The sequence below is a fragment of the Oncorhynchus tshawytscha genome, unplaced genomic scaffold (assembly GCF_018296145.1).
Source record: "Oncorhynchus tshawytscha isolate Ot180627B unplaced genomic scaffold, Otsh_v2.0 Un_contig_3022_pilon_pilon, whole genome shotgun sequence".
In the NCBI taxonomy this organism is placed as follows: Eukaryota; Metazoa; Chordata; class Actinopteri; order Salmoniformes; family Salmonidae; genus Oncorhynchus; species Oncorhynchus tshawytscha.
Genome location: NW_024609724.1, coordinates 59,379 through 76,437, shown reverse-complemented (window position 1 = coordinate 76,437; position 17,059 = coordinate 59,379). Strand labels below are relative to the sequence as shown.

At 39.7% G+C, this 17,059-nt stretch overlaps 1 protein-coding gene across 1 annotated transcript; it reads left to right on the top strand.

The window, feature by feature from the left end:
• The first annotated feature begins 3,908 nt into the window (after window positions 1–3,908).
• On the top strand, window positions 3,909–11,757 carry LOC112240760 (SKI family transcriptional corepressor 1 homolog-B-like). The gene is given in 10 exon segments (XM_024409002.2): window positions 3,909–4,199; window positions 5,344–6,290; window positions 6,293–7,089; window positions 7,952–8,039; window positions 8,129–8,227; window positions 8,457–8,525; window positions 9,578–9,652; window positions 10,091–10,165; window positions 10,849–10,914; window positions 11,264–11,757. Coding segments are annotated over 9 exon segments (2,304 nt in total). The 5' UTR covers window positions 3,909–4,199; window positions 5,344–5,353; the 3' UTR covers window positions 11,362–11,757.
• The last annotated feature ends 5,302 nt before the right edge of the window (window positions 11,758–17,059 follow it).

Below are 17,059 nucleotides of genomic sequence, written 5' to 3'. Positions count from 1 at the left end.
TAAGAAGCGGATTGATTGGCTTCTAAAATGGAATGTATAGGGGTCACGGTTTTATAGGGTGCTGATACAACTGTTAATTATAGAACATTCGCTCTCGATCGGTTCTGTTATTAAACTTCTCCTGAATTAGGCACATTTGATTTATGTGACAATCTTTTCCACTTGGAACTTGCTTTAAAGCCATGAAGGCTTTTTACCTAAAGGACTGATTTACCTTGAATGAAATGTTTAATATAGCCTACTTTTATTTATTATTTTTAAAATGCCTCTAGAAGTAGATTTGATTGAAATAAGAGTTCGTTCAGTGTATGTACATAGACAATCAGAAAACATTTAACTAGTGTCAGTAAGAACTGTAGTATCAGTAAGTAAACTGGAACCTATGTCTCGTTTGCATTAATAGACTATGAGCCTATATGTGTTTTTATTCTGATTCACTCCAAGCTTAGCAGAGTGTAAATGTTATGTTAGTCCAAATATAACATTGATCAACGCTTAGATTGCCATGTGTTGCCTAGCGTAATTTCTCAATTTTACGAAGTGTAGGCCTATACCTATTTCGTAGGCTCTATTGTGGTCATGGTTTAGCAGCGACCTCTAATTCATCGGCATATATATATTGATCACTTTAATGGAATTATAGTTTATTCAGATTAATTCATGTTACATTTAACCAAGTTGTCAAATATACGTGTGTGTGGTCCCTTTTCGGGTTAGCACCAAAAACATAGATGGAGTAGCACCACTCTGAAGATATCTCACCTCCAATTTGACTATCGGCACTCTCTGAACCGCCGTAGAGCGCGAGGAGAGATGCTACTTGTTAATACCTTCATTCATATACCGGTATAGGCGAATCCCCTTTTACCCTACTCCTCTGTGTATTATCTGTTGTTGGCTACTTCAATATATGATAGAGTGCAAATAGTAGCCTAGCTCTGGTCTAATAGTAGCCAAATAGTATCCTAGCTCTGGTCTAATAGTAGCCAAATAGTAGCCTAGCTCTGGTCTAATAGTAGCCAAATAGTATCCTAGCTCTGGTCTAATAGTAGCCAAATAGTAGCCTAGCTCTGGTCTAATAGTATCCTAGCTCTGGTCTAATAGTAGCCAAATAGTAGCCTAGCTCTGGTCTAATAGTAGCCAAATAGTATCCTAGCTCTGGTCTAATAGTAGCCTAGCTCTGGTCTAATAGTAGCCAAATAGTAGCCTAGCTCTGGTCTAATAGTAGCCAAATAGTAGCCTACTCTGGTCTATATATGCATGTCACTCACATCCTAATTCATTATTTACTATCATTTTAGTGTAGGTTGTTACCATGTCTGCCATTTGCTGTGACAAAATTTGGGATTTAAGTTTATTTTGGTCACATTGGTTTATGAAGAAAAAAAAACGTTCCAATAATGCATCTAAACTGGAATATGGGCTACTTGGTGTAGCCTACTCTTATGTTGTAGCCAAAGTTCATGTTATTGAAGTGATAGAATAAAGAATGTCACCTGTCAATATACAATCTAACCATGTATAAATATTACATTACGTTCACCTCTACAGAGATAGGAATTCTACAGACTTAAACACGGAACGCATTAATATTGTAGCGTAGGTTTGTTTAAACAATTGAATGCATATACATGAGTCTCAAGGTAATTTACTCTTCGAAAAAAGATCTCATTGATGTGTATCCAACAGTAATAAAGGGCTCGCCTAAAATGACCGCTGAATCCGCTAATTAAAAGCGCTGCTCTCGTGCTGTATCCCGGCGCTGAACTCCCGCCTTTAATGAGCGTTGTGAGCCACGTGAGCTCACGTTTCTCCGGAATAAGCGGTGACAATGGCGTATTCAGTCGGTGGACTAAATAATTAAAAACATAGGAATAATTACAGTATAAAATTGTAATTATTGTTGGGCTGCAGGAAAGCCTTTGGATTGTGAAAGACGACACGTCGGGACCGGGTCGGGTTTAGGTTTCCTTTTCTATCAATATTGCAGAGAGCCAAACTGACGGTCTTTCTCGCTGTCGGACTATGGTGCGTGTGCATTGCAGGGAAAACGAAGTCCAACTTTCGAAATCATTTTCATATTCATCAGCATAATAATGATTGATAACATTTGAATAGGCCAAATTTATGAAGAGACGAATTATTGCCCATATGCTCAGTATAATGTTTTGCAAGGCTGTTTAATAGGCCTACATAGATATAGTTTCTTTTGACATTGTTTTTTAATAAAGAAACCATAGATGTTTAAGGTCGTGATATCTATTTTACGAGACAGAGGGTGTCAATCCCAAAACATCTGGCGCATAACTGTTTTGTCAGTTCATCTAGACCTAGGTAAGCTATATTATGCAGCTAGTTTATCCATAATGTAAATTCTAGTTGTCAGTGGAAACATTATGTATAGGCTAATTTATGCTAGGTTTAAAGGGCATAGATGTTCTACTTTAATGGTGTCTGCTTAGCAATAGTTGGCTGGAGGGCGTTTGTGGACGTTATTAACTCCTATTTGATTGTGGTAATTGTTCACATTTTGGCCCGGACAGTTTGATTAATTACATTTTAATCAGTGTCCATTTAGGACAGACAATGTTAGGAATATAGGCTATAGGCATTCAGGCTACATGTGCATTTTAAAATAACAAACAAATGGTAATTTTAGTAAGTCCTTAAACAATAAAAAAAAACAAATTGGAAAAACGTATTTTTAAAATACAACAATTCAAACAAAACGTAAACCTCTGTCATTCAGACTGACCCAAATGTTGTTCAACCCGTGTATTTAGGCCTACGTGTGCAAATAGTGTAAATGTTATTTTAAACTAAAAAGAAAAGTTTGCATGCCGTTCCTTGAACTTTATGCCCCGGCAAGCTATTGATACCTCAGCACAAGGCTTACTGGGGTTAACTGAGGGGCATTGATCAGGTTATGAATAGTTAATATGGTCTTACAGTATTGGGTTTCAACACTAACCTTAGCCTATTGCTCTAATATATCACTCTGTTTGTAGACGCAATCTGCTCGCACCGTGTCCTGTGTGCTCAACAAATTTCCTTCATTTACTGACAGTTTGGTTCGTGGGTGGTGGGTATTGAGAGAGAGAGGGGGGGGGGGGTGTGCAGCAGCATATGACAGTCTCGCCCGAGGCAAGTTATCCGCTCATCTAGGATTCGGTCCATTTTCAATGCAGAATCTAAGAATGCACAGTATGTGATTTAAAACGTGTCCAATTGTTTGACATTCGAACAAAAGCACGCGAGCCTTAAAATTCATGGCGTCTTTACCAGAAGGGCTGGAATTGATTTGCGTGTCCACGAGAAGCAAAACAGATGGTCGTGTAACTTGATAAATGATACATTCAGCCATTTTGTTGCCTTCGATTTCATATTCAGTTTTGTCCTAAATTTGCTCGTTTGTTAATACTGGAAATAGTCTATAGGCCTTCATTGGCATTTGGTAGGGGCAGTTACTCTCCGATGAAGAGTTGTGATATGCAAAAATAAATAAATCATAAAAACATTTCCAATTAGCATATGGGTATAATACACACTTGTACCTACATGTGTGAAATAGGACAAATAAATGCACCCATCAAATTATAATTATTTGTCTATTATTAAAATATCGTTGGTCATTAATTGTGTCAAAATAGTGTCAATCTATCAAATGCACCTTACTACTTAGCACACCATGTTAATGCAATATATATCCATCTATCTTTCTCTTAATGATTTTTTCCCCACTTCTATGAAAGATCCACTGAGTAAAGTTTAAATGGATCAAGTAACAGCCTAGTGGCTGTTGTTCCTTCATTGTCCAGGAGATAATATAGTTAAAGAGAAGGAACGCTAAGTGGGTGTGCCTTGCCATCCATTAGTTTAGCGGTCACTTCTTCAGTGAGGAGCGTCGACTGCTGTCTTGAGGAGTGGCGAAGGCTCGAGGACTGCCATGCGGTCACTCTCTCGTGCGCCACTCAGCCGGTGAGAGTCGAAGAGGATGGAAGTCCGTTCACTGTACTGAAACAGAGACAGAAACACTACAGAGAGAGAGAGAGATTTTGGCTAGTCTGAACGCTTGGTCCAGCAACAGTATATTTAATCTCGGACTAGACCTCTGCTTGTGTCGGTGATTTTTGTTCAACTTTTTGATGAAAAGTTGTTTCCTAAGCCTAGGAGTACTGTGCTCTTTTCCAGAAAGAAAGGTAAGGATCTTACTCTTTTCAATTCGTTGTCTTGTGTATTTTCTATTGAAATTTTAATATCTCATCACCAGTCACAACAGCTTCATATTTTACATGTTTTTCGTAAGTGTTACCTTTAATTTATTTTCCAATTAATATATTATTTTCGGAAGACTTATAGAATATATATTTACAACCGTTGCGCAAAACAAAAAAACATGGGACGGATGTGAGATGCTAAATGTGAGGAAAATATTTGCCTTTTGTAAAAGTCGATTTTAAGATTTTATTGTAGACCTATAAGCCGTTGTACTAACGTTAATCTAGGGAGACACGCATGCGATGTTTTAATTATATATATGGCTAGTCTTTTATTAACAGATCAAATACGTACAATTTAACCCGTGTAATTACCAAGAAAGCAGCTTAGCTGTTCTTTTCCTCTCTGGTAAGCGCATTGGCGCAGCTCAGACTGTATGTTCCTTCTGCTCTTTTGCGTGTAAGGATCTTATGTAGTTCTTAAGTAATCACCCTCCGCTGAGCCGATTTAAAGACGACAGGAAAAGGTCCCGTCAATAAACAACTAACTGATCATGGATAGCCTTAGTTGGCATAGTCCTACAAAAAAAAATTACATTTGGATGGTTTAGACACTTAATATTAATGTACCTATACTAAACATGCTCGTATAAAATTGAACGTTTATATTAAATTATGTAGACCAATTTTATTTATTAGGCTATTATTTATGTATTTATTTAGAACTGGGTCACCAAAAACGAATAATTTAACTAATCCTTGACTTTTGTGAATAATGCTGGGTTAAAAATGTTTTTGATTGTCCTATAATAACACTAAGTATGTAATAATAATAATAATAATAATAATAATAATGCATAGTTATTAGTATATAATAACACGGATCTTCTGCGTTACTTTTAAGACCTTGACCATGTTATTGTTAATATTGCACGAAATGTGCGTGCGTAGGCCTTTTGGTAAGATTAATTACAAAGCTATTTCATGGACTTTATTTATTTATTTGTTGATTTGGAATGAATTGCAAACAATTTAGGGCTAGTGCATTTTTTGACAGGCGTTATGCCAGCTGTAGGCCTATATGGTAGTGCAATAGGCTACCCTAAAATTATTATTTTATTTTCAGACTTCCAGGAATGGAGTCGATACCCAATCAACAACCAGCGGGACGAGACTCCAGCTCTTCCCCCAGCTCCAAGCAGGACGTTCAGCCCTTCTCCAGCCCCATCTCCCTGAAGCCTAACCAAGTCAGCGAGACAGCGTTGTATGGAGTGCACATCGTGTCTTTGGTCATAGATGGCCAGGAAAGACTTTGCTTGGCGCAGATATCCAACACATTGCTAAAGAACTACAGTTACAACGAAATCCATAACCGACGCGTTGCTCTTGGAATCACCTGCGTCCAGTGCACGCCCGTCCAGCTCGAGATACTGAGGCGCGCTGGCGCCATGCCAATCTCCTCGCGGCGCTGCGGTATGATCACTAAGCGGGAGGCGGAGAGGCTATGTAAATCATTCCTCGGTGCTCACAACCCACCAAAGCTACCGGAAAATTTCGCTTTTGATGTCTCTCATGAATGCGCGTGGGGAAGCAGAGGTAGCTTCATACCTGCCAGGTATAACAGCTCGAGGGCCAAGTGCATTAAATGCACATATTGTAACATGTATTTTTCCCCGAATAAATTCATATTCCACTCTCATCGCACACCCGAGTCCAAGTATACACAGCCAGACGCAGCAAACTTCAATTCGTGGAGGCGCCATCTCAAACTAACAGACAAAAGCTCGTCGGATGATGTTGCCCACGCGTGGGAGGATGTTAAAGCGATGTTCAACGGGGGAAGTCGTAAGAGGACGCTACCTATGAGTGGGTCATCCATGTCCTCTCCTTTGAAGTCACACTCCACCAGTAACCCAACCCAAAGAAGTTCCCCCGAGGTACCCCATAAAACGTTGCGCTGTGACGAAGACCGAGGTAGGCCTAACATCAGTCTGTCAAATGGCGTCCGGAACTACCCGGTTATCCCTGTGCCCAGTAAGAGCTTTGGGATGCTTCAAAAGATCCAGCCACCGCTCTTCCCCACCCGTATGGATTCCCTGCGTTTGGACTGTGTCAAAAGAAGGACGACGGAGTGGGAGAGACAAATAAAACCAACGTTTCGGGTGTCTTTTGGCCAGGAGCAAAGGACAGTATCTATCCCTCTTTCCCGATGTTTTGGCCAACAGCAGGTGGCCTGTCGATGCCACCGTATCAACCGGCACCACCCAAACCACCCACAGAGCTCTTAAGTGTCAGACAGAGTGACCTCGAGTTATCGGATCAAAGTGACCGGTGCGCAAACACACCTAAGGATAGCTTTCAAGACAGCGAACGGTGCTCCAGCTCACAATCCACCCGGAACGACGAGGATAAATCCGGGGATGAGGCCCGGTCGACGGAAGGACTCCCCACAACTCCACGGAAGATAAATTACATCTCTGCGTTCAGACCTGTGGTGAAAGACGCCGAAAGCATTGCAAAGCTATACGGCAACAGGGACACGTACAGCGGTGTGCGCTCTGGTTACCTATCGCCAGATTTCGTGAGTGAAAGTTCTAGCTATAGATCTATGTCCCCGGATGTGGATAGCGTGGACGACCCAGACGTTGACGTGGAGTCAAACAGGGCACACGAGGATGAAGAGTCAGTCCAACTGTCAGTGGAGGACCGTCAGAGTCCCCCGCCCCTCAACTCAGCCCATTCCGGGCCTGAAGATAGTGGAGAGTTAGGGACAAGTCCAGGACCACAACCGGAAGATCCCCACTCCGGGTCCTCTGATGACGAGAGGCAGGGTGGAAAGGTGTCAGAGCGCCATGATACACCGGTGTACGAAGTAAGTGTGCCAAGGTCCATATGAGTGCTTTTATGTTCAATATATTTACGCACATGTTTGTAAATTAATTTAGGCATCAATCCACGGAGACTTATTTGGATCCCATATGAAAATGGGTGATGTTTGGTCTCGTAAGTGCATGGGCATAAAGTATGGTCATCATGCTATGTTTAATGTTCCAATGGCCATAGGCCTATGCCTTAAAGGATGTTGATATGGCTGGCAGCTTTTAACAGTTTGAAGCCTAAACAGTAGGCTAATGTGATGTTTTCAACGCGTTTTTGCAAGGGATTTTTCATATTTTGGTCAAATGAAGAAAAAAAAAAAGAAGCCACTTATATGAACTATATCCAGGCCTTCTCGCATGGGGTTTTATTGTGCTGTTGAAAACCCTGACATTACAGAAGGCTGAGCCTGTTTAGACATACATTGGCAGGTTGGAACAAATATGGAAATGATCTTTTGTTCAAATACATTTTGGCAATGACATTTACAAAAAAGACCATGGTCCCAATATTAAAGAGATTGAGAATGGAGTAGGCTTGTTTTAATAAGGTCGCTGAGTGGGAGCCTAGGTCTGTGTCTTGTCTTTTGTTCTAAAGATAATTGAAGTGGTTCTGTTTGGAGTGTTTACTGCGAGCCTTGTAGTGTGTTGGGAAAAGGTTAGGCCTGCGCCGGCCTCGTCCTAATGTCAGTCAAACTGCAATTTAGATAGGTGGACAGCAATTGAATTGCTACCCTATAATTATAAATTGGAGACGTGTCACGTGGGTATATCCGTTCAAAGAATTGCTTGTGAAATTAAGAGAATTATAGATAATTGCAGTTGTATTGACTATAATGGCTTTGGTTAATTTTGCAGGTGTACACACATGAAAAGGATGGACACATGCCTTTGAACGGTCCATCTACGTTTGGATCAAAACATAGCAGCCCATTGCAATCGAACGGTAGGCCTATTATCTTGCATAGTACATATTCATGGTATAGTTTCTGTATGCAAATAGGCACGTCGCTTATTACTGTCTGTCTTTATCAGGTGTACTCCATGTTTCCGACCCACACAAACAACGTTCTCCTACAAGAGAGGACGTTCCACAGAGAGCCTATCAGGACCAAGCAAAGGAAAGCCCACCATGTGAGTCTCTCTCTCTCTCTCTCTCTCTCTCTGTGTGTGTGTGTAAGTGTGTAAAAGTTTAGTAGGCCTACCATGGTAATATAGCCTATTGTATTATATTTTATGTAACGAAATTGTTAGCCAAAGGTTTCTCACTTTTTACTGTTCCAAATATGATCATTAATAACAGAAAATTGAGTAAATTAGATTAATTAATGAGCTGATGCCATCTTTAATATTTCTCTCGCAGGCGATGTGGCATTACGTCAGCATGACGTCAGTAGGATCCACGAAAAAGATATCGAAAACATGGCTAAAGGTAATCATTTGATTTTTATCAATGATCATTGACATTTGTTTATATTGATTAGCCTCGTGCAAAACGACCAACAAGTAGGCCTAGCCTAGCCTCGTTTCAAGTCATTAGATCTCATCTTAAATTGAACAAAGCAAGGTGGAAATCACTAAACATAATAGGCAAATTTTCGGTTCTGGGAATAAAAAAATAAAAAAATAATATTTAGCATTGAATTAACGGAGTTATATTTTAAACATAACGAACACGTGTGAACGCGGCTCTATTTGCATCTCTACTTCCTCAAAGCCTACTATTTCAACATTCGAAAAACCCTCGTGTTGTTAATTAATTCTAAGCCTTTTTATGGAACATGAGAACCATGTTCCATGTTGGTCTTGTGTAGGCTACGACGTGTGGAATCACCAGTCTAATATGCTAGACTGAGGTTTCCCCTTCCATATCTAGGTACTGCACTAACAACATAATACCTATTATGATCTGTCTAATAATCTATTTTTTTTTAAATCGCTTTATAAAAAAATGTTATGCCTACAGCTTAACACAAGTTTGCACGGTCACGTTTGAATTGTTTTCCATTCGTTAACCTCCTCTAATGTTAAATTATGAGAAACGGAATTGTTCTACTTATTGTAACACGAAATCGTTTTTACACTATTAATATTTTAACGAGCCCAGCCGTTAAGCTGCGTCGCTCGAGCCTCTAACCCCGAGGCGATGGAGCTAATTATTTAGCAATACCATGCTTGGAGACACAGTGAGGCTAAACGACTGTTAGCGTTCCAACCATAGGCCTTCTGATAATAGTTATTACGATACTATAGGGAAATAAACCAAGGGAAACAGTGTGGTTGTTTTTACCCATAGGCCTGTATTGTATTAGGCCTATAAAGGCCTGTAATCAAAATCAAATGCTTTAATTGTTGAACAGGCTAAGATAGGTCTGCAATATATAGGGTTAGTATGTTGAAAGCCACATTTGGAATTTACTGCTTTGTCTATTGCCTTTTTACAACGACGATTATGATAATGGTGATGACCGCTTCGGTTTGCAGAGGAACTTCAGAAACAGCTGGTCGAACAAGTGGAGCTCAGAAAAAAGTTGGAACGCGAATTTCAAAGTTTAAAAGGTAGGACGCTTTATTGTCCTACTGCTTAAACATACACAGAGTCGAGGTGCAGCTGAAATATTTACATGAGGGGAAACAGGCGCAACTCGGTCTCTTAAAGTAAAAAAAAAAAAAAAAGTAACTTTATTTTTGAAGAGTTAAAGTCATTCACGTTTCCACCATCTTGGCCTGTTTCAGAATGAGTGTAAACATCAAGAGAAATACAGCGAACATAGTGACTACAACGAAGCAAACATTAGTGGACAGCGGCATGGTGCTGAAATGGAAGTAAACGATTGTTTAGCTTCAAAAGCGAGAGCTGCTCCTGTTTCCCACATCTTGACGTCTTTATTTTAATGTAGTCATACGTCATAATGCTGAGAACCCATTAGGCTTAAATTATATTATTTGGACTTGCGCACTGTGTTAATAGTAGCCGTCTGCTTGCTCACTATGCAGATAATTTTCAGGACCAAATGAAGAGGGAACTGTCCTACAGAGAAGAGATGGTCCAACAACTTCATATTGTCCGAGGTGAGTCTCCAGGAAAAATGATCGGAATATGCTAAATGGTCAGTGTTGTAATAAATGAAATAATATGTCCCGACTAAAACTGAATGAAATGACCCATATCGTTATAGCATTTATGTTCTAAAGTATGACAACATGCGTGCACAAGAACAGTCATATTGACTTGGTTGCTTCCTTGTACCACACAAGAATGAAGAGGGGAAAGTGACACTTGCATAAATTCGGTCATTATAGAATTAGGCTGCGTGTCCACAATCTACAAATAATAGCTTATCATTCCTGTCAAATAGTCAACATTTTTCGCAATTTGACTGGAAATTGTCGAATGAACTGCAATAATATCAAACCATAGAGAGATTGATTTCGCTGTGTTTTGTTTGTAAATGTTATTTTCTCCTAAATCACGCACTGGAAAATGTAAAAGGCAGACCATTACGTATCGTCGTATCAGTTACATACAGTAGACGACAACAGCTGATGCCGCCCTTTCACGGATAGACTAGTTCTAGAGTTACTGGAACGCGGTAGTGTAAATACACACTTCAACTACACTAAGAGGTCACTCAAAATACCCGAGAGGGTGAACAACATCAATTACACTCATCCATTTCAACGTTTACAAACCACCGCTTTGTAGCTCAATTATTGCGTTTTCTTTTCTTATTATTTATGTGTTGTTTGCTTAGACACTTTGTGCAGCGAGTTGGATCAAGAAAGAAAGGCGCGTTATGCAATACAACAGAAGCTAAAAGGTAATTTATATGGTCCAAAAACAGAACATGTATCCAGTTTCAGTCCATTTGTGAATTAATTCAATGGCTAGCTGGGCAAGAGCATGGCCTTCTAATGGACTTTGATTATGACTAGTAGTATTTGTCAAATTACAACCGTACCTATGCAAGTGCTACTTTTTATTCTTCGCTAGAATGTGTGTCCTTATGATATTCTAATTCCTAGCACATTTGATATTGAGCAGAACTACTGTGACGTGTAGACTGAACTTAGAGGAAAGAACGACTAGAGAACACAGTGTGGATAGAAAAATAACAAAGACATTTCATCTGCCCAGTGTTTGAAGTGACACATCCCCTTTCTCCCTAGAAGCTCATGACGCCCTGCACCATTTCTCCTGCAAGATGCTGACCCCTCGCCACTGTACTGGAGCCTGTACTTTCAAACCCCCTCTGCTGCCTCCATAATAGACCACAAGACCCCCCCCCTCCCCTGACTCCAGTACAGCTCACTGCAGCCAAAAAGAGAGACACCCACCTCAAGTAGTCACAGTCTCTCCGTAACTTCTTTACCTTTGCCCTCCCTCACCAGTCATCCAAGGATTCACAACTTGTGTACACACTCCAGCGCTATTTATTTAACGCAGAAGAAGTGGCTATGGAGGTCAGGAGAACAAGACCTTCCATTGAAAAGAACTCTTGAAGATACACCAACACCAAACGACTGGTCCATTGTATGTGTTGTATTTATAGACAGTTATCAAGTTGTAAAGAGCTCTTGATATGGACTCACCAAGTCCCTTTGAATCATAATCCATTGCTCTTCATATATCCCGTGTATATATATAAATATATATATATATATATATATATATATGTATATATATATAAATATATATATATCCCGTATATATATATATAATATATATATATATATATATATATATATATATATATGTATGTGGAGATGTGCAATGAGTTGTATAATGTGATATTTCATAAGTAACACGAATCCTAGCATTCTTGGGTTGTTTTACCACATTATGTATGTGTTTTTACATATATTTATTTGTGTTTAAGTTAGTCGTTAATCTGTTCTGTCCATCTGAAACATTAAACAATGTATATTATTGATGTAAAGCACTTTAAAAAATTGGCAACATTACTACTGATCTGGACCTCACTGGACTAAGAAATAAAGTAAACTCTGTTAGGCATCTAATGTATAGAATACACTTCCTTCTAATGCAGCGTTTCCCAAATGCTGGACCAGGGGGATCCAAAGATGATGCACCTTTCTAGGTTTTTGTCCTAGCCCTAACACACCTGATTCAAATCAAAGGCTTGATGATGAATTGTTGATTAGTTGACTCAAGTGTGTGAGTGTTAGGACAAAAACACCGCTTTGGGTCACCGGGACCAGGAAAGGGAAACGCTGTTCTAATGGCGCCAACATTTATTCTAGCACTTATTTCGAAGTAACCAATGACCTTTCAACCTTGAACCAATTAAAAAGGTTCCGTTTGCCTAAAATGTCACACAACAGATGAGTATTTTACAGTGTATAGAATATTCATTCAGTCTCAACTATGATTGTTTTTAATCATACATAGATACCATGTACAGTATATTCATTATAAAAGGTATATTTCTTCCGTATGATTTGAGCATTCGGTTACAAGACACACCCACCTTCTGTTGTACTTAATAAAGGGTTTGACTCATCGTCAGAACCCTACCATACATTAAATAAACCACAGGCACAGAAACCAAACCTATTTGTTGTGTTATTTAATTATGTCTTGTAGGCTTTATTTTGTCATGTCAATCCTTTGTGCATGGCAAGAGTTATGAGTGGGGATGAGATTAAAGGAAACCAAGACGCCACGTAAAGAGACTTGAAACGGACATTTGTGACTGAATTCCATGTTGTGCAGTTGATTTCTGTAACCAATCTTTTTTAAAATCAATTTCAAGCCAGTTGGTTATTTTTTTCCACGATATATATGACCTTTAAAAAGTGTTGTTGTGACCCCATTAAGGGCCAATAAGACTCATGTATGTATTATATCAGAAATGAATGTAAAATACGATTAAAAAGTGAACCCTCTTTTTGCCTTGTCTCCTGAATGTCTCTTAATAGGAACGATACTGACACCTGCTGGAACCTTTAAGGAATAACAACCTAATTTAAAATTAATTTAGCATCCAGGTTGTTTTTTTTTGTGTGTTTTTTTTCCATATCAAACGACTCATTCCATACATGGGCTGTCTCAGAAGTCCAGTCAAGTTATGTTCGACATTCTGTCAGGGGAATAGCCCTGTTTAATAGTGAAATCTAATTATTCTGATGTGAAGCCTAATAGCTATTGATTAAATGCTCTTTAGATGGCCCTCTGTCCCTAGGCACAAGAGAGTAAGAGAGATGCTCTCATAATGGCAGTGATGCATGTTGAATATTAATCTTTTTTGACAGTAATTGCTCCCCACGTGAAGGCAACTTTTCATTTGAATACTAACCACTGGTGTGTGTATTGTAACATGTTTACACAAGGTATACTGAAGAAGTTGTTTATGAACCAGAGTTTTCATGTTCCTGTTCCGTCCACATGACAATGGCATTGAACACAAGTGATGTGATCATTTATTTTTTTGCTGTTGCACATGGTATAGATCAGCAACACAGTATCGATATAATAATTTATATATTTACTGGTTTGTTAAGCCTCATACTATCACAAACTACTAAACGTTTGACTCGACACAACTTCACAAGTTCAACTGACATTTGAGTGAAGTACTGACATCGTGACATTGATTACATTACAATGATTAACAGATACCGTTGAAGTATGATTATTTTTCATTTTTTAATCCTATTTTTAAAGATATATTTTAGTATGACTGTATACACGAGTATGATTGTGAGAAGCCATGAATAAAAGTCTTCTTAAATTATAAGAATGAACAGACCACATAACCCATTACACCCTTGGTAAATAGTGTCGGAGGGTTGCCCTCAATACCAAACAATACTCTTTTTGAAAGTCGCTCAAACTGTTTGTCGTGGTACACCCAAACATATAAAAGCCCACTTAAATATCAGTTGTAATGAGTGAACCCATTTTCACAGTGAATGATTTCAGATTTATTTGTTTTTTTGTTACAATTGTTCAGAATGGCCCGGCCAAACATGAGAATGAAAGGGTATGGTTTGTACATCATAGAAGTTTATCAACCTATTAGAGTGGCCATGAAATAATGTTTGTTCCTGTTCATTATGCCAACATTGGTCATGGAATCTAACTCTAAATGCCTCCTTTGACAAAGACACATACAAAGTTAACCTGCACTTCTGTCACTGTGGACATCACATTGAACAGGTGGGGACTGGAACATGTGCAACAGCCGTCCCTGTTCAAATACCCCTCCACGTGAGCCTTCTATGGTTGACTAAAGTCATCCGTAATGGATTTGTGTCATCAATCATTACATTGAAGATGAATTGCATTGTTAGGGAGTAATGTACTCCACCCAGTGTTCTGTTCATGTCCCCCTTAGGGATAAGGAGTAGCCACGTATGGTATAACCAAATATGATACATAGATATCAGTACAACACTGGAAAGCTGGGGGGCATTATCTTATTCATGATTAGATATAACATAGTCATATTAACAATTTCATGAGGACTTTGGGGGCTCCATAAATGTCAGAAAAATAGTGGGTAATCTGTATTTATCATAGTCTGAATTACAATGGAGATAGTGCCATCTACTGGACAATGAAGATTAGTGACATCTACTGGCTCATGAATATCCAGCATTTATAACTTTTCAAACGTATGCTCTGACTGACCAAAAGTATGCTCGTCGAACATCTCATTCCAAAATCATTCCAAAATCATGGTACATTAACATTAGAGTTGGTCCCCCCTTTGCTACTTTAACATCCTCCACTCTTCTGGGAAGCCTTCCCAATAGATGTTGGAACATTGCTGTGGGGACTTGCTTCCATTCAGCCACAAGAGCATTAGTGAGGTCGGGCACTAATGTTGGGCGATTAGGCCTGGCTCGCAGTCGGCGTTCCAATTCATCCCAAATGTGTTCTATGGGGTTGAGGTCAGGGCTCTGTGCAGGCAAGTCAAGTTCTTCCACATCAATCTTGAAAAACATTTCTGTATGGACCTCGCTTTATACACGGGGCCATTGTCATGCTGAAACAGGAAAGGGCCTTCCCCAAACTGTTGCCACAAAGTTGGAAGCACAGAATTCTCTAGAATGTCTTTGTTTGCTGTAGTGTTAAGATTTCCCTTCACTGGAACTATGGGGCCAAACTATGAAAAACAGCCCCAGACCTTTATTCCTCCTCCACCAAACTTTACAGTTGGCACTGTGCATTCAGGCAGGTAGCATCCCCCTGGCTTCCGCCAAACTGTCAGATGATGAAGCGTGATTCATCACTCCAGAGAACGCATTTCCACTGCTCCAGAGTCCAATGGCGGCAAGCTTTACACCACACGCCGACTCTTGTCATTGTGCATGATGATCTTAGGCTTTTGTGCGGCTGCACGGCCATGGAAACCCATTTCATGAAGCTCCCGACAAACAGTTATTGTGCTGACGTTGCTTCCAGAGGCAGTTTGGAACTCGGTAGTGAGGGTTGCAACCGAGGACAAATTATTTTTATTTTTGACGTGCTTTCTGTGAGCTTGTGTGGCCTACCACTTCACGGCTGAGCCGTCAATGCTCCTAGAAGTTTCCACTTAACAATAACAGCCCTTACAGTTGAACGGGGCAGCTCTAGCAGGGCAGATATTTGATGAACTGACTTGCTGGAAATGTGGCGTCCAATGACGGTGCCACGTTAAAAGTCACTGAGCTCTTCAGTATGGCCATTCTACTGCTAATGTTTGTCTATGGAGATTGCATGGCGGTGTGCTCGATTTTATACACCTGTCAGCAACGGGTGTGGCTGAAATAGCCGAATCCACTCATTTGAAGATGTGTCCACATACATTTGTAATATATAGTGTATATATAAAACAGGTAAATCCCATTTTTCAAGCATATCTCAAGAACTGTTTTTGTTACGAATTGACTCTTATCAGCACCTCACAACCCTTTCAATCTGCACAGCCCACTCCCCATCTCCCAGGAGCTTGCCTGAGTGTCTGGGGGCACCATAAACGTAGCCATAAACCGGCCTCTCAAACTCTCTCTGACATGTGTGACTTAACCCTGATTGGTTGCTAATGGGCACGTTGTCAGGGGGCACGACACCTGACAGCTCTTCTCTCTGTGCAGCCCACTGTCTCCTCACTTCTCCTCTGAGTGGACTTGTGGGATGGAGTGCGTGCAGAAGTACTTTAATATTGTTGTTGTGACTTTGTGTGTTTACTGTTACTGATAGTTGTTTGATTATATATATATTTATTATACAGTCCTGTGCTATTTCATTATTAATCCAGTTGTGCTACTTTATTACCAGTCCATTCTGTTGTATTCTGGATCCATTTGCTTATCCTGTTGTATGAGAGAGAGAGAGAGAGAGAGAGAGAGAGAGAGAGAGAGAGAGAGAGAGAGAGAGAGAGAGAGAGAGAGAGAGAGAGAGAGAGAGAGAGAGAGAGAGAGAGAGAGAGAGATATCTCTACTCTGTCAGAGATACGAAGCAGAGACAGGTCCTTACCAAGTACAGGCTGAGTGACCACCGATTGGCAATAGAAACCGGCAGACATAAAAAGACATGGCTACCCAAAGAGGAGCGTGTATGTGGTCAATGCATGACAGGGGAGGTAGAGACAGAGATGCACTTTCTCCTTTACTGTGATAAATATTCCTCACAAAGAGATTCATTATTCACAGAAATGACTACATGTATTCCACATTTTTACAAATTGAACCCAGAGGAAAAACTAAGAATACTCATGGGCGAAGGAGCAATGGCTCCTCTTGCAGCCAAATATGTATTTTCCTGCCATAGCCTGAGGGACACTGAATAATAACATCTGCATAGTAAACAGTAACTTACTTATTATTACTATTATTGTTATTACTTTAATTATTAATGTTTATCATTCCAAATATGGGTGGTAATGGTAGTGATAACAGTTTAGTGATGGTAGTAGTAGTCGTAGTAATGATGATTGTAGTTGTAGTACTGATATA